Source organism: Taeniopygia guttata, chromosome 4 (assembly GCF_048771995.1).
Source record: "Taeniopygia guttata chromosome 4, bTaeGut7.mat, whole genome shotgun sequence".
In the NCBI taxonomy this organism is placed as follows: domain Eukaryota; kingdom Metazoa; phylum Chordata; class Aves; order Passeriformes; family Estrildidae; genus Taeniopygia; species Taeniopygia guttata.
Genome location: NC_133028.1, coordinates 61,904,254 through 61,928,053, shown reverse-complemented (window position 1 = coordinate 61,928,053; position 23,800 = coordinate 61,904,254). Strand labels below are relative to the sequence as shown.

Genomic DNA, 23,800 nt, shown 5'->3' with positions numbered 1-23,800 from the left:
AGTATTCTAGCCTTGGGGAAAATGGGCAAGTAACTAACAGACTACAGCCGTCTTCTATCAATTTATCTTTCAAATATACAAAACAAAATAAATAAATTGTAATGAGATCATGAAATTATGTTTAATTTTTTGCAATAAAACAATAAGAAGGAAACAAAGTTTGATTTTTATTACACAACACTAACTTTACTGTTGGAATGGCAAATTAGAATTCCAGGCTAAATTATATACATTCTCAGATATACAAATTAAAGAAGAATCAAATTGCTCTGAGTCAACAGAGGTTGCCTACAGAAAGCAACATTCCCTTCAGGGAAAACAGAAAAGAATTTGTCGCTGCTGAGAAGAGTAACTTCTGCTGGTTAAAAAATCCGTTCAACTCACTTTTTTTTTCAGAAAAGCCAGCAGGATGTTGAGTGTTTGAATGCAAACAATAAAACTCTACACTAAGGTAAGTTTTCTTCCATACACAATGTACAGTTCAGAAACCTATTCTGAAATTAGGCAAGCACCAACACTGCAGTTGGTAAACTGCAAACTGCAGGTCTGCGGTTTGGTAAACTGAGTCATCAGGTATGGCTTGTTCCCATCAATGGCACAGGCTTAGATTTCCTAAGCAGCATGTAAGCATCAAAGGAAAAAAGGCACAAGTTGAGAGTCTAGGGAAGGCTGGAAAAACAGTGAATGTTGGAAGTGATGAACAGGAAGAAAGGAAGAAAAATAATACAGCTACACAAGCATAGATCACAGTTAGTTTTCAATGTCAAAATGAAAGCTACTTCTACAAAAAAGACATCCAGGTGCAACACACGGTGATGCACAGCCTTGCTGGAATGAAGACACAGATGGTTCTGTCTTCTTTAGATGAGTCAGCATGAGAGTGTTTCTGCACTAAATCTATGTGGTCACTCATTTAGCCCAGATTATTTATCTTCTTCCAAGAGCATATCCTTCTTCATACTGTAAGAATGCATTCCACACCACTATGTCTCTATGGCGGCCTTTATTCTGACATTTCATGATATTTCAATGCTTGTATTTGAAACCTGACCATTAGGAAAGGGGAGGAGGGCTATTTGGAATGAAACTGATACTAGGCTTGGTCACTTGGGGCTTCTTTCTGCAGCAAAATAGAACCATAAATATATTTAAGAATCATAAGTCAGAATTCTCACGTGACCAGGGCCAAGAGACAACTACATTGCACTCATAAGTCAAGGAGCTTTGGTCACTGTACCCACTAAACATGTCTGAGCATCAAATCTACTTCTCCAGTGTCATGAAATTAAAGGTGAATAATTTTATTGGCTTAAAACATTCTACTTAGTTCTCTGTTTCACAGTTTTATGCTTATTTAGAAAAAAAAATAAATTCTTTGCTTGACAACACAGAGCTATGTGCAAAATCAAATAAAATTTTAAATGATCTCATGACCCAAATTAAGAGAGTTATGCTAATGTTCAAGGGGTCTAATATCAAACTGGAGAATACTTTTTCCATACTGATTTAGATACTGGAAAGGCTTGAAAATTAGGCTTTAAACAAAATTACTGCTGTAATGCTAATTGTAGAGTAACGTTTCTTTTGAATTTTGCTAGTGTTCTAGATACAACAATAAATCTTAAGATATGTGCCTTGAGTAGTTTGATGAATACTCTCAGCTAGCCAAAGAGAAAAGTCTCTATAATACCAATATTAAAAGTTAAAACACATTGATTATTTCACTAAGATTGAACTTGCTGCCAAGCTACAGATTTTTCAAATGCTAGCTGAAGTCCTGAAAACTATGCCAAGGAAGCCCTAGTAAGGTAGAAAAGTCAACACCTTAGGCTAAAAAATTTAAGCTCCCAGGTATTTTACCTGTTTGCAGACAGATCTGATACCTGCACCAAGTGATCTTTGTTCTTTTATTCAGCTCTAGCAGGACCAACCTTTCCCACCTCCACCAGGTGTCCATATTATCTGGGAGGTTTAAGCCCTCTCAGAAAATTACTTTCCAATACCTTTGTCAAATGTTCTGTAGATCTACATATAAAAATAAGTCCTCTGTATGTTGCCAGTTAACCTTCTGACAACACAAACTAAAGACAACTCCTGCTGCAGAATATTTGATGCCTTGTACATGAAGACTAGAAGGTGACAGCCCAGGCTTCCTGAGGCAATGCCATTCCAGACTCTCAATCTCATCCAGATTGCTTGTATGACACTAGAAAAGAGTTTACATGGTTGTGCTTGTCTCAGGATAGCTTCAGTTGAAAAAGATTTTCACAGAGATGTAAATGGGATTACATCAATCCATGAAATTACCACTCCTGCCTTGATTATTTTATTCATTTAACCAAAAACTTTTGCTATTAAAAAAGCTTGTCAGGTTCTGTTGAGCACTGAGTGTTTGTGCCTGCCGATGAGATGAAAAAAAAAAAAAAATCAGTTACTGAAAATAATCGCTTACCCCAACATCTGCTCTTGGTTCCTTGTGATCAGATAGGACACTGGTGCAGACCTGAGAGAAGGGAGGCGGGGAAAAAGGCAAGAAATCGTTATATTTTTTGTTGCTGCTTTCCAATTAGAATGAAAGAAGTGCTTGTGCCTTTCTTTCCTCATATTTTTAACATATTGGAGATAAATTTAAATAGTGCTATATATGGATATATAATTTATAATAACTAGTAATTTAAGCATAATATTTGCTGGTTTCTGTAAAGAAAATCTCTTACCACTTCCCTTTTATTATTATGAACTTTCCTGAGTCTCTAAAGGGAGAAAAACTATGTTCAGTTGTTCCTTTCCTAAAATGAGATTTTTTGCTGTAACTTGAGTGACAGAATACTTCATCTAGAGGTGTTACCCAGAAACAAAATTTTCAGCCTCAAGTGAAAGAGCATAGTACATTTAAAAGCATTTTCTCCAAATAAGTGCCTGCCTTTGCAAGCTGGTCTGCAGCAGAAATCCTGATCCCCAGACTCAGTGTATGACCCTGCCTCCTTCAGACACTTGCTAAGCATCTCTGAGGTGAGAGATGTTTTCTTTTAGAGAAGGAACACCTCTATATTCTCCCCTACAAGGGACCTCCTGTTGTCCCCATATTTTCTGCAAGGTGGAGCTGCCACTGTACTCAACTGCTTTAATTCCACAAGAGCAAGTATAGGATAATCTGACTTCCTTTTCTGTATTTCCCAAAGTATAGCACAGATTGGTGTGTGCATCTTCAGTATCTTTAGAATTTTACTGCTGAGTGGTGGTTGACAACAGACAACTGATTAAACAGCAAAAATTAGAGAGAAAATGTATAAGAAGACCTCTGTGACACCCCTGATGGCCTGCCCGGGCCAAAACCAGCCCTTTGGAATAACTTGCTGTTAAAAGCAATGCACAAGGGAGAATACACTGAGCATGCACATCTGTTTGATAACCTAGCCTAAATAACAAATATTCATTCCTCAAGAACAAACTTTTGGCTTGATTACAAAGTAAATCTCAAACTCATTTTGTAAATTTCTCTGCAAAAGACTCATTTTTTTCCATGCCCACAAACGTGGCCCTTAATTCTTCTATTCTAGCTGCAACTTAGTAAGCAAAACAAATACTCCTTTAAAGCAAAGATAATTTGTCTGTTATTCTAAATATATATTGTGATAAAGCACGAATATAAAGTCTATCACAAAGACTTGACAAAACAGAACCACAGCTTTTCTCAGTCGGCTCTTATCCCTTGATTCCCTACAGTGAGAACATTGTTTTTCTCCACAAAAGCCTGAAGATAGTAAAAAATGCTACAACTAATTTAGTAAAGGACAGCATACTTTAGAAATCTGTGGGAGTCCTCATCTGGATGCAGTTTTACATTTAGATTTTCCACACGAATACATTAACAATTCCAAAGCATTTGGCGGTCTACGGAAAACTAGTATAGAATGTTCAATAACTAAATTTGTATCTAAAATTAACCTTTAAATGCTACAAGCCATGAATTAAAATGAAATTACTGACATTTTCTTATTGGTGATACCCATCTTTCCCTTTTGAAGCTGAAGAAATAACTTAGAGTGATCTGTTTCTTAAAAGAAAGATGGAGTAACAACACCAGACTAAAAATGCTGTGTCATTTTAAGATGCTAAAAAACTGTTCTATGTGCCAGCCTCAAAGAAGTGACATCCAGTCCAACAAGAAGTGAGGTGTTTATATTTTCTAATTATTATTATGGCTATTTATTCCAAGAAAAATAAAGTAATAATGTAGGAATTAACATTTTTCTTCATGATTTACTTACGTATTTGTAATCCAGCAGCAGTTCAGCAAACATTTTTTAAAAATGCACATGTTTTTGTATGATACTAAGTTGTGCTTCACAATTAAAGTGTCTTTTACGCATACTGAAATCAAGGAAATTCAACATTCATTTAGAATCATAGAATATTAATTCCTTTTTTTGCTGGATAAAATATCAGTTCAGGAGAATATATTTCAGCTTTTCTGACCCAACACAGACATGGAACAGGATGTCAACACCTGACTAACCTAGAGCCTTCCATATAATAAAAGCATATTCCTGAATTTCAAATGGATTTAAAATACAGAAACCATTCCTGTTGCATTTTGCAATAATTTTTTGTTCAGCTATGTTTATTTGTTTTCATTTGGTTTTAACCCCTTTATAACCAGTAGCTGAATAGCCAAATGTAACTCTGTCTTTGGCGGGACTGACATTAGACTCTCTTCTCCGCAAAATATATTTTGTTTGAAATGAAATCTAATATCTTGATCCAAGTGTAATTTTAGAAACAGATTTACTAGTTGATATTTATTAAAAGAGAAGCCACATACGTGTATGTAAATACATAGATGGGCAGTACAGTCTGATCCCTTTCAGATTGTCTCTTGGTTGAGTTCCTGAACAAACTCTCTGAATGCTGCAATTATTGGGGTATCATTATGAGATCTTCACACAGGCCTCATTATAAACATAACGTCAGCTCATAAAAACTTATAAAGCATAAGAAACAAGTCAGTTCTAGTCCCAATCCACAAAATAGAGGAGAAAAAATGGAGATAAATACAGAGGATTTGAAAGGTCAGATATCCTCCCAGTGCATTTCCTGATTAAACAAACTGCCACATTTTTTAAAACTTTGTCATAAATTAACTTTTCCCCACTGGCACCATCTAGAATAACTACAAAATATAAATGCAAACAGAAAGTCAGATTTTAATCCCAAATATGCACTACTCTGTTAGAATTTCAGTTTTCTCATTCTTTGCTCTAGGCTTTTCCTGTGCAAAATGCAAACCTCTGAGTGGGGAGTTCATTTACAACTGGGGTAAAGACTATGCTTCCCTGGAATAGCACGCACTGCTGCTTTACCGCCCCAGACAAGAAGAGATCACAAAGGCATGCAAGAAAGACAGCTTGTGATTTAGGCTAAATGCAAACAGGTTTGTGACATTTATCCATTCCTGTGACTTCGTTTGTAGACTAATACAGTTACCTTTTTATACCACTTTGGACGCCCATGAGCCTATTGGGAAAAGGGCAGTGGCAATGCCCTGGAGGCATGCACCATAGGCTCCGGGTATCCCCCATAGGCTAGGGGGAGACAGAAGGCTTCCCCCATGATGCTCTGCAGCACTATTCCAAATTACCCCAGTCCTGTATTCCCCACTGGTCCGCTGGCCGTCCCTACCCCTTTCACCCTACATGGTCTTGTTCTAGAATATTCCCTACTCCCTGTTTCCCTGTTACATTGGCTAATGTAACCTTGCCTGTCCACCCTGGCACTGCCTATTGGCTCCTGCCCTTTGTACTCAGTTGATTTGCCCTGATGCTTTGCTCCACCCCCTCCTTCACATATTTATAGCCTGGACCCTCCAATGTCTGTTGCCTTCTGTCCCTGGACTCCTTCAGTGCCAGACCCTAATAACCCCTCACTGGAACCCCATACAGAAGATCTTCCTGTGTCTCACCTGCCTGTGGGAGGGAGTGTGGAAGATGGCCCCCCTGCTTTGCCCTGGGAGGCAACAGAGGTATAATTTCCCGCCTCCCCCTGTTGTCAGTCTTTTGTTATCCCTTCCCCTTGTCCCTGTCCATCATCATGTACTCCTTCCCCCAGTTCTGGAAAGTTCTAAGTTCTTTGTATCCCCATTGGTTCTCACCCCGAAGCCACTCCTTCCCCCTATCCCAGTTGGTTGTTACCCTGCCACTCTCCCTCTACTCCACCCCTAAGCCCCCACCTCATTGGTTGTTTCATACCCTGACCCTCCTTCCCAGTTACACTTATAATCCCTACCCTGCCCCTGGTTTGGGGCTCTCAGAGCTGGCTGTCCTTCTGAGCCGTTGCTTCCCTTCGTCACCCACCTCACCTTTCCTCTCCTGAGCCCTCAGGAATAAATCCTCATGAGAGTCACCCGCCTTGATGAAAGCCTCTTATTTCCACAGCTATCCGGCACCTGAGGACCTGACCCTGTGGCAAGCCAGAGTGGTCACAGGACCCCAGGGCCTCACCTGCCTGCTAGCTGTGGTGTGCTTGAGTGCCTGAGTGTGTGATTGTCGTGTGCCTGCCCAAACATCTTCCCTCTGAGGACGCTTGTTGGGAAGGTAGCGGCACTGACCACCTCGCCTCGCTGCTACACACCACAGCTTGTGGAACCAGGAAAAACACAAGTGGACAACAGCGGACACTCAAGATATGCTTACTTTTCTTTAAATCTCATCCAGAACAATATGCAACGAGTAATGTATTTGTCACAGACACATCTGTTAAATTTCTCTAGGAATAGATGTCAAATTCAGCTTTAATGAACTTTCCTTTAGTAGAAGGTAGTTTTGCGTGATTAAAAGAAACATTTCTTTCAGTCATTTGCAGCTCTCTGAGCCACAGTCTCACACACTGTCAAAGTAGAGAAGATTTATTCACTATCATTACTGAATCTTTTGTGCCTGCCCTTAATTTAAGCCTTTGCATTTCAGTTGACAATCAAAGGCCATGTTCAGAATGGACTCAAGTTTCATAAATAATGCTAGATCCTTCCCTTCGTTACTGTGGATTTTTTCCATCAAATCAACAGAGGTTTCCAGTTACTTCCCAGTATTCACTGCTGCTGGCTGCTCAAATGCACTCTTCTATCATCATTGCTATACACTCCTGTCATCTCACAATAAATAAGTACACACATCAGGCAAGTCTAGGGGAAGCAAAATAAAAGAGACTACTGAAAGCAGTCACTGACAAATTGACTTGCACTCCTTCAAAAAAGCGCCTTCCAGGAAAGCATTCCCAACTTCAGTAAAACTGAAGCTGTATAGGAACACAACGCGCATATGCATTAACCTGGAAGTGCTCTGGGATGGCAACCATCTACACCTTTCTGCTCCCACAGGGAAAAGAACACTGGACTCTGCTAACACAGCCATACAGCTTCACAGACAGTTGCTATAGGCAGTCAGCCCCATCCTCACCACCCCTGCCTGCCTGCCAGCTGGCACCACCACCCATTAGAGTCCAGGAGTTACTATTTCTTGGAATTTTTCAGTCAAAGAAATTGTAGCTTCATGTATGTGTGCTGGGTGAGCTGAAAATGCCAAAATTGTTACGGGGTTCTGCAACAACATCAATCAGATTTTATAGGACAGAATCCATTCAAGTAAATGCAGCAAACTATTTTTTGAAAGAAGGTAATTTTACATTTACCAGATATTTATTTTCATCATATGGATTAACAATTTGCTAAATAGTTCTGATGCAAGAATGGTGGGGCAGGAGCTGGATGTTCCTCTAGCTCAGGGCCAGGGGGTTTTCTAGATGCCTTCTGTCCCTTCTTTGTCATCAGAACTGAACCCTTGTGAAGGCTGACCTAGAACAGAGGCTAGACGGAGTTAAAGAATAAAGTAGGTATTTATTAAAAAGCCTCAATGGATCCACCTTAAGCAGTACAAGAGCCGGTCACAAGGTCTCTCACTTTTCTAAGTTCTGGTCCATTAGCATATTGGAGTTAATTGTCCAATTATAGCTTTAGGTTATGAAGTCCCATCTTTCTTGTTTTTTTCTCTTCATTCTGCTGTTGTTAATGCTCTTAGCCCTGAAATTTGGATCAGTTATCCTTGGTCCCCAGCTAGAGAAGGAATTGTTTGGTTTACCTATTCTGTGAAGAGAGCTTACTGTCCCCTAATATGAAGCTCAGAACTACACATTACAGCAGTCCAGAATCTGAAAAATATAAAAGCTAAAACCTGAGGCATCATTTCAATCAACATATTGTAGTCAGCAAAGTAAAACACTTCCATCAATACTTTGTTGGAGAAGTGCTTATGGAATGGAGGACAACATCAATACAGTAATTTCCCAACCTTCAGTGAACAATTATTTCCAACAGTCCATTTAAATCAAAGAGAGAATCTTTTCCCAATGGACATGCACGTGGTATTGTGGGATTTACAGTTCCAATGGAAAAGTGGATAGGCAGAGAAACTAATCAATGTCAAAATTAAATGAAAGATGAAAACTAATAAAGGGAATATAAACTATATCAAATTACTGCAACATTTTATAATAACTATATGATATTAATTATATATTAATTAAATTTAAACTTACAAAATAATATATATATATTCCCTACTACAGACAGTAGGGAAAATATGTATGCCCCTATTACTTGCTGTATAGCACAGACAATTTCATCTGTTTACTTATCCAAAAAGGTCAAACAGATGGACAAGACTATCTGCATCCTTTCTATAGGCAGTGTTTGAATGTGATTCTTTTGCAGAGCATGGAGTCAAAACCATTCATTTGTGCAGCACTGACACTGTGTGCTACTTCCAGGCACACTCCTCAAAATGTAATGTGAGGATAACAGAAAATACATACTTCACAGTCTCTAAGAATCTTCATAAATTGCTTTTCTTTCAGACATCTCTACAGCTCAGTATCTTTCTCTGTGTAGGCTGCATCTTTGTGTGCTTTCTAGAGAACACATAGCACAAGAGAAGAATCTTGAGATCCCCCAAGCAAAGACTGAGGTTAACAGAACTTAACAGCTTATGTAGTTACGTGACTTGTTGTATGAATAATGAGCAGAAAGCCACAAAATCTTGAGTGTTTGATTAGAAATACAGTTTTGTTTATCTATTTTTACAGCTTAGGCATTTGATCAGAATTGCCTTAGAAAACCTCACAGTTCGAAGAGAACAGATTTAGGAACTCTCTCCATACTGAGCACACCACAAAAAACATACCAACTCTGCACCATCCACATGGAAGCTGGAACTTCAAGTGACAGAAAAGATCTATACATTATGAGTGCATTGGGGCATGCAGCACAGTCAGATCTGATCCAGGAAAGCTTATTAACTCAGCATAATTGTCAGACATGGCAGAGCTGCACCACTTTGCCTCAATGCAAAATGACAACAGCCCTGTCCACACAAGCACCTAGTGCAGCTCAGATTCCAAGCAGAGGTTACATACATGGGGACAGGGCCCAGCTCGGCATGGATCAGAGCTTCAGCTGTGGGCACTTGGTCTGCAGATCACCAAACACAACTAAGATGTGCAAAGAGAAAAAAAAGGCAGCTCCTGTTATCGACCTTTCCCCCACAAAGCATTAAGATCATACACACAGCTTGTTCCTCAGTACACTGCAAAAAAACCCTGAAAATCACAGAGCTGAAAAACACCCCTTTGGAACATACTTGTAACCACCTCCCCATATTTGGGTCTATTCTATTCCACAGTTATTTGCTTTCATGTAGTCAATAAATAACTCATGAAGGTAAAGTCCTAAGATTGGTTTATCTCTTGTAGTCATTGGAAATAAGTAAAAGCTGTCAAATTCAGCCACGTAGATCTAAATAAGCTTTAATATTTTTTTAGTGTATGCAATGAAAAAATGGAAGGAAGGAAAAGTTTATTAACCGTCTTAACACAGCACACAGCATGAGCACTGAATTCAATTTTTTTAACCAATTTGAAACAGCTTTTTTTCTACAGAGAAAGCTGTCATGTAAGGTTAGGCAACAGATTAGAAGTGACAAAGAGAAATGGCCTCTATAAATTAGATATAATTAACATTTGAGTCTTAGCATCATGAAAAATAGATGTTCTGTTACTCGCAATTAATTTACTCTTTTTTGAAACTTGGGGTACATATACTCTGACAGTAACAGCTGCTGTAGAACATTGCTTTTTGGGGAGGGGAAAAAGCTGTGCACTGTTGCACCCAGTTAAACCTTCTTGTGTGGCATGATGAGCTTATCATCATTCCCCTCCTGAACAGCTCCCAGTAAAACACAAACTTTGCATTGTGCCTCCAGTGCACACTTTGCACCCTGAAGGAACACCCACAGGCATTGCAGGGGCTCAAACACAGCTGTATATAACTGTGTATAACAGCTGTATATAAGTGTATAACCATGACAGGGAAGGGACACACTCACCCAACCCAGTCCCCCACAGTGATGAGGGCTGACTGACACAGACAGCAGCACATTGCTGTTTATCAGTCAACCATTTGGGGTGTTTTTAAAGCAGTCAAAGTTTTGCAATCAATGACCACTGGTAGCAAGCTAATGAGCCACAGGCTTTTTCTGCCATCTTTCAGGCTTTTTTGAACAAAGTCCAATGATGCGATGTAGCCATCTAAAGTCTTCATAGGTACTGAATATTCTAGGCATTTGGTCAGTTATAATTTTAATAAAATATAATATAAAAGAACATTTAAGTTTGTAGCTGTTACAATGAGACAGCAAGCCTTGCCCCCTCCCCACCATAATTTCCAGGAATGATCCCTTTAAAGTCTGTTTTGTACTGGGAACAATCTGCAAAATCTGAACAGTAAAAATACCCTTCAAAGTGCTTGTGATGCCTCCTCTTCCCAGATTTCTTCCACTGTGAAATAAAATTCACAAAAGGCAAATTCTGGCTTCTGTTAGAAAGCTACAGATGGAGCATTCCTAAGCTCTTCTGGCTCTTCATTTACATGGAGCAGCCAATGGGGACTTGTTACTTGCTCAAATCCAAATACCTCAGGCTAGCTACTGCAGTGCCACTATCCAAAAACCCCTGAGACAGACTCTACAATCCAAAAAAGGCAGCAGTTAACAGCAGCCAAAGAAATCCAGATGTTCTGACAAATTACATCCCAAAGAATACTCACTCCAGAATGATGAAGAAAACAGAAGATAGAAATATATATGTAGGGGGGTTTATCATGCTTTTTCACCCTACTCCCCACACACCCAGCTGTGCACTTTTTCAGCAAAACATGACTATCCAGCAATCTCTCAGTCTGAGCACCTTGCTCCCCTGAAGCAGCAGACTCTAACCCCAGTGTTCAAGTTAAAATTTCAGGGGAAAATGCCTTCCTAGAATGCAAGATTTCAGCACGGCTCACAGGGCCTGAGGCAGTTGGGTCAGAAGAGAAAAAAAAATCTCATTCACATATGAATAGCTGTCCAAAAAACAGTGCTAGAAAAGCCAAGGAAAGAACTTGCATTCTAAACACTTATTTCAGGGGAAACCTGAGAGGATATAAGCCAAGGGTGGTAAAAAGCACATGCTGTTGTCTGATGAACACCCAGGTCAACTTAAGTCTCACTTTGGTGTATGGCAGACAACATGAATTAAGGCATGTATTACTGCATTGATCAGATGAGCTCAATGGCATCATAAAATTTCCAGAACATTATCTTCTGCCTCAAAATTTCAGCAAAATTTGAACTTCGACTGTAAATATCTGACAAAATAAATTGAAATCCCATTTTTTTGATCTACTGAATAAACAGTCTTTTTGAGAATGCTGAAGTCTGTTTCATAATTTGCATTTATTACCATAAAAGTTGCATTAAGAAATTTTATAAATTAAACATGATGCCATTTCCACTGAAGAATCAGTTACAAGAAACAAGATTTATATTAGCATCTTGTAGAGATATTTCCAACACTCCCCGTTCCTTAATAGGTTGCCTCATCTACTCAAGTGACAAAAGGTTATTCACATAGTAAACATGGAAAAAAAGTCTTGCTGCCTTAAACAAGTCCAGACCTTTCAAGACTCTACGCAAAATATCCCTGTCTTCTGACTCATGGCAGAAGCTGAAATTAAGAACTCAGAATTTAACTTTTTGGAGCAGTCACATCCCCAGTACATGAACCTCCAAAGTTCCCTTGAGAAGCTGGTATTATCCCTGTGCCAACACCTGAGTGCACTGCCAGCTGGGGGCCTTAAGTTAAATATTTTGAAAGAGTTATTTTTATGTGAGGTACCAAATTAACCAACTATCAGCTCTCATAGAAGCAAACATGGGTTTTAAGATCATCCCCAGTAAACACTAAAGATTTTATCCCTCACTCCATGGTTTATGGTAACTTTTTAACATAAATTTTTAGATTCTAAAATGGACATTTTAGAGCAATTAAGCTCAGCCAGTCAGTCTCGACCTTTTAATTTCCTACTGGGTGTCTCCGACAGGGAATTCAGCAGTGGATTTTGCCTGCAGCTACTGCTACAGGCAGCTGCAGCAGCATCATCACCAGGAAGAACTTTTGTGAAGACTTAAAGGGACTCACATTGATTCCCTACAGTCTGTGCTAGGTCTACAAGCAGAGCCATCCATCAGTAACCAGGACATTTGTGAGGCATTGAGAGAAGTAGGGAAAGCTGCATATGAAAGGATATGACTGGAGCATATATTTTCTGACTAAACCCACTCCCCTCAAAATCCATCATGGGAGTATGAAAAGCAACCAAGAGCCTGGTATTTTCAGTAAAAAAAAAAAAAAAAATAGCAACACATGATCAGATTCGTCATCAAATTATCATTTTCAGATTTTTTTTTTTTTTAATATTTTACTGTCAGAGACATCATATAATAAACCCCCCCACCCATTTTTAAAATACACCTTGAAATTATTTAATTTCCTCTCCCTTCTGACTGGACAGTCATTTAAAAAAATTATTGTAATAATAGTTCAGTCATTTTCTAATCTACAGCCCAACATTATTCATGGCAAATTTATACTCCTTTGCTCGTCTGCCAACATGGCCTTTTAGATAAGTAATTATTTTCTGTTCGTCATACTGTTCTCCTAATGTATTAATAAGAAAGGAATCATATGCCCTCTTGTACTTCATATTGTTAGGATAATACGCCAAGCTTTTCCAATACACTGTCATACAAAAAGCTCTCCATTCCCCAGATCACATCATCTGCTCCAGTCCCATTCATCGTTCTTAAACACAAATTATCTAATTACTGCCAGCTTTCCAGAAGAGGCCTAACCTGGGTGTATGGAACAGAGTTCCCTGGATTCATCTGGGAATCAGTTCTGTTTCCCTCTCTCTGCTGCATTAGATCTACTGCTCAGTTACATTTGAACAACTAACTTACCTGTGTTTTTCTTCGCACAATTTGTATCTGACATATTAAGTATTTGTTAATCCAAAAACTTCATGTTATTAGAAAAGCACAGTCATGTACTGAGAAACTACTGTATTTCATCCAATTTGTATTATTCCTGACTGCCTTGAAGCAGTTATTTAGGTAAAGAGTTGTATCAGCTGGCAAATCCTTTTTTTTTTTTAGGAGAACTAAAGGAAATTTCTGCACACACCAAACTTTTCTCTAACACACAGAAGCTGAAGGACTCTCACATAAATATCCACAAAAGCAAAGACAATTACATTCATCAACAAGGATTTTTCTTTTGTTCTGACAGTTTGCGATAATGTTTAAAAAAATGTTGAGGCTGAGGTCTGGTGGTAGTATTACCAAATAGACAGGAATTCACTTCTCTTTTAGGGAATTAGGGGCAAAATTGCTCATCGGATTTACTGTGGTAGAAAGCATAAATATATTTTCGACAGATGAGCTGGAGTACATAAATATTTGGGGCTTCCTACAAGCTCTGTTTTCTTTGCTTTTATAGATAGGATCTATCTATTCATAAAAGTCTGATTTAGCAAGATTATAGCTGCACTTCCATAGATAATGGCCCGTCCAACCTGTGGAACCGCAGTATTCTCATGAGAATTACTGTTGTGTCCAGGGCTCCCATATGCTTCATCTGCATTTCTAGCAATCCACGCTTGAGGGGAGCAAAGACCTCCAGAAGATCCTGGGAACCTACAGAAGATCCTCCAGAAGATCCTGGGAAAATAAATGTTCTCAACTATCCAAATATAAACATTTCCAAAACTATCTCAAAAGAAAAAATGTGCAATTCTTTTTTCATTTGAGAAAGAATTTTTTCCTTGGATTAAAATAGTTAAACCTGCATAGCAAGAATTAAACCCTTAAGTACACAAACGCTAAAACATATAACCTCCTGATCAGCCATCTTTAAACAGTCTTTGATAATGCTCTGCCCTTTGCTCCCTGTTTTCTGAGACGAGAAACTGAAAAGAGTTTTTATTTATTTATCAATCAAATAAATTCACTGCTGGTTTTAGAATAAGTTTCAAGACAAATGTGTCATCTCTCCCACAATCTAAAGTAGTTTCTGCTTTAAAGGAAGAAGGATGCATTACTGGAAATGGATATCTCTGTGGGCCTATTTTATTATGCAGCAACCTAAACATAACTTTGTACCTACAAGAGAAAGTAAAAAGCAGATTTCATACAGTACTTTCTCTCTCCTGTAACAGAGACATGTTTATGTGAAGAGCACTTCATTTTTCTATCAGTGATACTATATTCATAATTACTTCCCCATTAAACACACATGATTTTGCTCTCAAAACCATTTCACAGGAAGACCGGTTTTCCTCACCTGAGTATGTGTCGCTGTGCTTAACTGCCACATAAAGATAAACCCTTTTCTCACTCTACAATGTCAATTTTACTTTTTTTAAAGCATAACTGCAATCTGCAAGACATGGTAATCCTTTTCTACAAGCATGATCAAGCTCTTGCAGAGATGTCCCTTAAAACCAAGTAAGTTATGAACACCCTATTTTCAGACTGGTAAGTAGGCTCAGGAAAGTTGACAGTCACAGCTGCCGGAACTAAGTAATGAAATTCTGATTCTTATGAAGCATAAGGTGCAAATAAAGACATTAGGTATATGTTTTTAAGCAATCATTTTGCTTCTTTCAGAATTAATATTCTAAGGATGCAGAAAGATTCTAAGGCTCAGATTAAGCCCCAAATATATTTAAATATTTTCACTACTTAAAAAAAAAAATATATACTTTTTTCAGAATCTGAAAAGTGGCCTTTTTTGGGAAACGTTTCAGTCATGCTTTTTCTGCAAATAAAAAGATCTATTAGGAACAATATTGTTTGCAAAGTTGGTTAGTTCTGAAATTTGACCACCACACTTCTATTTCTAGAAATTACAGATTATTTCTTCCTTTTATATGGCATATTCGTATTTGGAAATTCATCAAGATACTGTTTTCTGGGAAAGACAGGATCTGTTACTAGAAAAGCTGATGTAAGATGGAAACAGACACTTTTCTTGGCCCATGGTTCTTTCAGGAACTAAGGAAAGCTTGTGCTCCTGAAAATTTCTGTTTTCTCCATTATACCTGCTTATCTAACAAAAGGCTACCAGGTCCTACGGACCCTTAACTCACCCCCAAACCGCCATAAGCAGTGTAAGAAAACTCTCTGTGGTATTTCTGTGATAGATACTCTCTGTGGCATTCCTTGATGTTTAAAGCCAAGCCATCTCCATTGTATCCCACCAGAAACATTTTCTGAGACATATCCAAACACCAGCCACTACAGCTTATCAAATGAAGGAGCCACAACCAGCTGACAGAAAAGTCATGGCACAAACTCCATTGTGTAACAGCATTGCCCCTGTCATATTTTACTTCTTTATTTTTTTTTCACTTATGGTGCTCAGGATATTATTTCACTCTCACATCGTTTGTTGCTCCCAGCAGTGCTCTGCTGAGATGACAGTGCTTGCTGAGTCACCATTTACTTTCTCAGCAAATGACACAAAATAGTGCGGCACGCAGAGATTTCAAGTCAGCATTGTTCCTCAGGATATGTACAAATTGACAGTAGGAAGGGTGTAAGAGATGGTCCAAAGTTCCACTCATTTTTGCCTCACGATCGTCGCAATGGCCAAAACTAAGATCCTGAAGACCCCGACTAGATTTTTGGCCTGGATGAGGTGGATGCTCACAAGTGATTGTTTACAGGTGTGTTTGCTGCATCACTGCTTTGAGCAGGGCCTGGCAAGGAGCGGCTTGCTCTATACACTTACACCTGCTTCACAATACCCAAACCCATGAATTTTCCCACCTCTTGGCCAAATAAACTTTCTGGGATAACTGGTGATCTCCCATGGAAGATCCCTCATCTGTCTTATGACCACCGTGATGGACAGAGATTGAAGCTCCCTCCCAAGGACTGAGACTGAGACCCCTATAATCCTAACACAGGGGTGATGGCCTGCCTGAAGCAGGATGTTTGTCAAGTGGTGCCTACAGGTGGACCAAGAAAACAATGGGTCTTGCTCACTGCTGACATTGACTTGCCCTGCTTCGGAACATGGACTGTCTGTACACATTTTATAACAGACTCATTTCTCCATTACCTATTCCCCCCACTCTGCAGAGGATTATAAAAGACCACCAAGTTAACCAATGCTTTGAGACTCTCCTTGACAGACACAACAAATCTATTGGCTGGACCAGGAGGATTTTGTCTCTCCGCTGGTAGCTATATTCCCCCCACCTTGCCTCTTTCTCTTTCTCTCTCTATGCTTTTTTGCCTTTCTATTTCTTTCTACTGCATTTGCTGTTGGCACTTAATAAAAGGTGCATTTGTTATGATTAAACTGATGGTCCCCTGCTGTTTGACTTTTGCACTTTTGGGATTGGTAAAATGAACCATCACGACCCCCTCTTGTCCTAGCAGATCGTGACAAATGGGAACAGGAGATTTTAAATAGGCCTGTGTTTCAATGCCACTGAACAAATTGCTCTTTTAAAAAACACTCTGTTAGTAAACAGCCTTACTTAAAACCAGTCCACTCATTAAGAGTACACTTGGTTTGGAGAAGTGCATTGCATTCTTTTTGAGTCCAGGTCTAGATAAATTAGCTTCTGGAAGGTAGCTGCATTTTAAATCATTAACAGTTCTCTCGAATATCAAAACTGATAATAGAAATTCACTAGAAAGTGAGCCTACAACAAAAGTAGGGGATGAAAAAAGCACATGCACACTTCCACAGCACGGATTTTATGTAATCTAAATTAGATGACAGAGCTGATTTCTGTCTAAACAAAGTGAAAGGAACAGATACATCTTGCCATAGAAGAATCTAAATTTACATAACTTCAAATGGGTCACTACATATAATGCAACATCTTGAGGAGGGACTTCTGAAAAACAGTAAGAGATTCTATCTGCTTAATAAACCACATAGTCTATGCTTCCAAAAATGTCTTGGTAGCCTTATGTATCATAAGGCAGTATGTCATAAGTTATAGGTATTTATCCAAGTACAGAGAATCCTCACTCCTTCCACATTCAGTAGAACCTCCTTCCCTGACAAAGGGAATCATTATTTGTAAAAGAAAAGCATTTTAGTACATGATGAATTATATGAACGGTAGCCGCACATGTGAAAATACAGTAATCTCTTCAGTTTGAGGACAGGTGGTGATACAGTACCCTCAATAGCACAGCATCCTATGTGCTAGCAGGATAATGGAAGTTCTAGAAAATTAATGTTTAGAGGCTTCCCCTTCCACAACTCATATCTAAAAGGGAAAAAGATATATGCAACAAAGAAGAGCTTATATGTAAAAAAATGCTGTATTCATAGAACATCATCCAACTCACGCCATAAATTCTCTGTAAATTATTGCAAACCTACATTGCATCCAATCTCACTATTATAGTGGAATCATAAAATCATCAGTGTTGGAAAAGCCCTACAAAAGTAGTTCTCCAAATTCAATCATCTTGCAGATGGGTCCTTCTGACAAAAACTAGAAGCAAGATAAAATTCCATTGGATTTCTTCCCATGCTGCCACAGTGAAGCATGTCATTCCTGAAGCAGCATTTCCCTTAATTCCTCACTATGACTTACAAGAAAACACAGAGAACAGTATTTTCAGCCTCTGTCAGAGAGAAGTCAGACTCCACAATACTCAGAAAGCATTCAGAACCTTCTTTTCTTCAAAAGTTGTGTGCCAACTGAGGTGTATTTGCTCCTCAGATATTTTTCTCCTGGAAGAGAAAAATTTTCTCTTCCCTAAAAGAATTGTTTTCTCTCCCTAACAATGAGCTGAACACAGTGATCTACAAAGCCCTGCTGAGGGAAGCTGGTATTTAACATCTCTACCTTGACAGCACTAGCATGGATCACATCATAAGCATTTTTTGAGGAATTCTGGACTCCCATGATCAGAAACTTCTCTTTGCTGGTAGGCCAAACTTCTACTCTTTTCCATTCTTCAATACCAAGAATTTTACACTGAAGGTTGCGTCAGAAGTTTCCATTTCATATAAGTCATTATGAAGTTTTACCACTGGTGTATGAAACAAAAGTAAAATGAATTACTCTTTTTTATATTTTAGACATAAAAAGAAAACCTATGCAAAAAATACCTTCATTAAAAAAAAATTACCATTTTTAAGTTTTATTTGTGCATACAGCTTGCAGCAGCCTTGGAAAAAGGTACACTGCTGCTGAAGGACTCCCTTTTGGTACATGTCTCTTCCAAGTTTTTCCAAATGACAGAACCTATTTTATTTCTAACTTCAGTTTCTACTTAAAAGTACCAGATATCCATAACATACATTCACACAAACTTGGTTCTTCCAAAGACAACTTTAAGAAGCAGCAGTTCGAAGTGTCAGCATCATGCTAAGTAGCATAAATCCTATGGCCAAAAAATTCCTATTAATCCTTCTGTTTTGCTGTGTGGATTGAAGATCATTTTATATTCATGCACTTCACTTGCCTACACACAAGAGAGCTCCTGCCAGTAGTATAGCTACCATTCTCAATGAAAAAAAAAAAATCAGGAAAAAACCCACCACAAAACAAAAAAAACCCCACTAAACCACAAATCCAAGTGAAGTCCAGAAGATTTTTTTTCCCCCTACTAAAAAGTGGTCTTTAAAATGACAGAGAATTATTCATGTTTTTAACCTTTTGTTCATCTACTGGGTTGTAGATGCTAAAGATCTCTCAAAGGCAAAGGCTGAGCTACTATTCTTGTTCCATTTCACCAAAGACATAAGCACAGTGTCATCTCAGCAAACTACACTTTCCAAGAAAGAAAATCTGCAGGCCGCCATTTTGTGTTGCATATTTCTCTCTAAAGATAAGCACCAGTGCCTAGTGAACATTACTTAAGAAAACCAAACTTCCTGAGCAGAGGCTGAGTTTGCTTCCAGCACTGCCTTCATATAGAAAAGCAACAACAAAACCCAATTCCATTTACGCAGTTCAATTTTATTAACAGCAATATTTTTTCCTCTCACTTTTTTTTTCCTCTCCTAAATTTCCCACATCCTGTGCTGCTAACAAACAGTTCCAATACATTCTTTATAAATCCTGCTCTGTTGGCAATCCATGAATCATCTGGCAAAATAATTCCTCATGCCTGTGGGGCACAGATAAAGGCTGCCTTGTGGCACCGGGCCAGTACAGCACATTCACTTGCTCAAGACACTAGGAGTCAGCATGGCTACACTGAACCCAGAAAAGGGCCTTACTCTTTTCTGTATAGATCTTTTTCTTTTTTCAGTAACCAGAAATTAACCTAGGCTTTATGTTTGAATTTAGAGCAACCAGTTAATTGGCCACCAAGTTCACATCACAAAGGAAAGTCATCTCTGCTTTTCTAAACTCCCCCATTCACAGCCTTTTTATATTAAGGCCTTTACAAACTCCATCTGCAAAGTCTCAAATTCAACATTATCAAAGTTCACATATATGTCTTTTAACTTTGTTTTCATACTCACCACAACATTGGAAAGCATATTCCTGGGTGTTATATACCAGCATTTATAATAGGAGTTCACAGAAATTCTTTCTTGTACAAATATTTTCTGTACTTTAATACATGCCACTATCCATGAAGAGACACACACACATTAAACTGCATTAAGTGATTGTTCTGTAATCTAGTTCTGACTTTCCTGATCTTTACTTACAGAGAATACGGTCTGTTCTCTCCATGTATGAAAGAATATTATTCACAGATGACTTTGTGCTCCTGCAAATTTCAGTAATTCCTTTGGATAGATCAAGAGAGCCTGACACCCACATTTAAAATTTAAAAAATAATTATAAAAATCTCCACTTGTTTGCAGATTAAAATAAGCAACACCACCACATGCAAAGTAAGTGAAAACAAGCTGCAGTAAATAGTCAGGGTGAATCTCCCAGAGCCTGACTGGCAGCAAAGCAGGGCAACACAAAATATTTCAGCAAAGGTTACACACAGTAACATTTAAATTAAAGGCAGCTCAGTTGGGTAACTAAATGAAGTGCCAGCTCAAATCACGTTCCTGTCCATCACACACCAATATTCCATGGAACTCCCACTCCAGTGTATCTGCTTTTGCAAAAAAGGGTTAATAAACCAGTAAGCTATGGCAAAGCTTTGGATCCCTATTCATTTCAAGTAGACAGATGAACTCTAGCTAGAAAAGCATTAAAATAAAAATCTGTTTCTATTACCTTTATTGCTGTGTATTTACATACCTTCGAGAAAGAAAAAGAAGAAAAAAAGAAACGCATTAAAGTTTTTTTACTTGGTTTAGGTGTTCAGAAACTGTTTCAAATTATGGCACTCTTCCTCCATTCTGGCCAGAATTCTGCACACAAAAGAGGGGCAAAATTAGTCACTTTGCCTTCTCCCACAGCCCAAGACCTCCAGAGATACAACGAATTACTTATGCGGAATTTACCTGCAGAAAACTAAAACCATTCCTTTTCATGAGTGATACTTTCACAAGGGGCATGAACAATGCTGCTTCAGAACTCCTCTCTGGAGTCAGAAAGTTCCTTTGGCAGTGGGATGCATGCTGGTTTGGGGAAGAGGTGAAAAAATTATGTCTGACCAAGTGCAAATGAGTTGTTGCACTAGGATCAAAAATAAATTCTAAAGCCACTGGTAGCCCTCTGGCACCTCAAGGAAGAAACTAATTTTTTCTATTTAGTTAGAATGCAGATGTCTAGTATCAGAGTAGCTATTAGTCGTGTCAAAGGCTGGGGTAGCCTTTAACTGAAAGCAAAGAACTGAAGTGTCCTTATAGGACACGAGAATGCACAACGCGAGCCACTTGCCACTTTGCAAGGTAAAAGAGAAAGTTTATTTTCTGACTCCAACTTTTATACTTTACCAAAGGTGACAGTGGATTGGAGAGTGAATGGGCCACCTCTCCAAAGACATTGGACAAAGCACTAATACATCAAGTCTCTCCACCCCCATAAAGGAATGCAAAACAACACGTTATTTACAGAAACTGTGTGGGAAAGTTTCCCAATAGAATGTAAACTCAGAAGGCTTTAGAAAACTCAAGAATCAGGGCGACACTGAAGCATTTGGGACATCCCAAACACTATGCAACAGCATATGAGTACATCCAAACCAGACAGATAGTAGTATATTAAAGACTCTAAGCAGTTCTAAGCTGCTCAGCATTCCTCTATTTACAATTAGTGACAAGAAAATTGGCATAATTTTACTAGAAAAGTGAGCTTCCTTTGATCCAAATATTGCTAGAAAATAAAAAAGGTTACAGGAATGGAAGGAGCCTGGCATTTTCTACATTATCTTCTGTTAAAAGAAAAAGTTAACTCTATAACATGCCAGGCATTTGTCTATAAAATACTTAGGTATTTTCATAACTTTATTAAGGCAGAAGTTCTTCTTTACCCAGCCACTATAATGGTACTTGCTTAGTTACCTGGCTCACTGCTCCTAGCAATGTATCCAAATATATTTAAACTCATGCACTGGGGGTAATTTTGCAAAAGAAAATATCCTCTGCAGAATAGAAATAAAATATTTGTGACTTGCCTGTGACGACATAGTATGCCTGGGGCAAAAATTAAGAGCACAGTTTTTTGTATCCCATTCCACATACCACGGGATTACTCAGCTTCCTTTGTATCCCCTCAAACAATTTATCTATTCTAACCACTGTACTATGTTAATACCTCTTCAAAGTCCATGACCTAATTGAAACCATCCCAAAAAGCCATGTGTGCCAGCCACACAGTCCAGCTGGGCAGAGCTCCATTAAAAGCCAGGTTACTTAGGGACTTCCCATCCAGCACCCTACTCAGTGATTTATCTCCTCAGACGATTCAGAAACACTACTAGCAAAGCACAACAGGGGGCCTCTCAGGGCGATAAACACCTTCTTGTTCTGAAGAACAATTTGGGTGCTAAGGACAGAAGACAGACAAATATGAAATCATTGAAAGAGCCCTGGTTGCTTAACCACATTTTACAACCTCAGATCATCTGAATACAGTAAAACTAGTTACAGCTACGTAACTAGTTTTACTACTTGACCAGTAGTTTAAGAGTGGGTTTTTAATGACAAATTTTATATTATTTTGAAAAATAAACTGTTGCTGTAGGATGTGATGAAGAAAACTGTAATTTTCTACATCACTTTTTGAAATCTTTCCCATTCAGTTGGACAGTGGCAATGCTTTCAAGGAAGATAAATATAATATTTGTCACTGTCAGTTCAGAACTTTGGGATTTGAAAGCAGGTTCCAGTGGCAATTGGTGTTACTGAAAATTTTGCACTGCAGACTTTATTTTATCCAGTAAAAGAAGCAGGAAACACCGTGTCAACACCTAAAGAGTGAAAAATGTCATTTCCTTGCATTAACAAGTTTCTTTTTGAGGTTTCTTTCATAATAATTCTTTGGAATATCCAAAACTAAATTGAGCATCTTAACTCTTAATTTCACTCCCCCCTCCCTCTTCCCTTAAGTCATATAAACATCACAATAATATCACATAATTGAAACTGCAACTGCACTCTACTGCTAAGGTAATACAGGATTCCTGCATCAGTTTCCATTCCAGGAACATCAGTAATTTCTGCCTTAACAGTGTCTAAGGCTATTGGTGATAATCTTCAAAGTCAGCAAAAAAAAAAAATAAGCTTAAAAGGAGACAAGAAATTAATGTCAAAACTTCAGAATTTCTAGACCATAACAAAAAGGACAAAATGACAGTATCATTTTAATTAACTGTGAAATAGTTAATTTGAATAGCCCTTTCACAAAGATACCTCATGGGGAAATAGATCCAGCCAGATGCTATATAGCAGCCATTTTGTAAGGAAAGCACAACTGGAACGAAAAAGTTATTCTTAACATGGAAAGAGTCAGTAAGTGCAATGAAAAATGTGTAGTTAAACAGATATTTTACAAACATGAATATAAATATTTCATGCTTTTTGCAAGCCAGATACAGCTTAAAACAATTAAGGGCTGCTCCTAGATGCATAAATGTGAATTAAAAGCAAATCCAGGTCACTGAAATAACATCGGTGCAAAATCAGGGCCTTTGGGCCTATAAAGGATAATCTAGGGAAAAAAAAAAAAAAAGTACTCCTTTGATGTTAAATTAAATGGTAAATTTTTACTTTAACGATAGAAAAACGTGGTCTTTACATGGCTTACAATGGCTTAACAAAACTGGAGGAGGGATTGGACAGAATGGAATTCAATATCTAGTACATCTACTTCAGATTAACACAATGAACTGCTGGTCTGTGTTTTCAAACCCATCTCAAGAATTTTGTTACTTTAGTGCTGCTTCTTCCATGGAAAAGATTCTCTCAC

General features: G+C 38.3%; 1 protein-coding gene across 15 annotated transcripts in view; it reads right to left on the bottom strand.

The window, feature by feature from the left end:
• INPP4B (inositol polyphosphate-4-phosphatase type II B) overlaps positions 1-23,800 on the bottom strand; it is a 293,940-nt gene that overhangs the window by 117,709 nt on the left and 152,431 nt on the right. For 13 of the 15 annotated variants that reach the window (XR_012055774.1, XM_041715980.2, XM_041715983.2 and 10 more), the window contains one exon: positions 2,453-2,503. The exons of the other annotated variants lie outside the window; for them this stretch is intronic. Coding sequence is in view for 12 of the 13 variants with exons in the window: in XM_041715980.2 (XP_041571914.2) it covers positions 2,453-2,503 (51 nt within the window). In the remaining variant the exon portion in view is untranslated. The remainder of the gene's footprint in view (positions 1-2,452; positions 2,504-23,800) is intronic. 15 annotated transcript variants of the gene reach the window in all.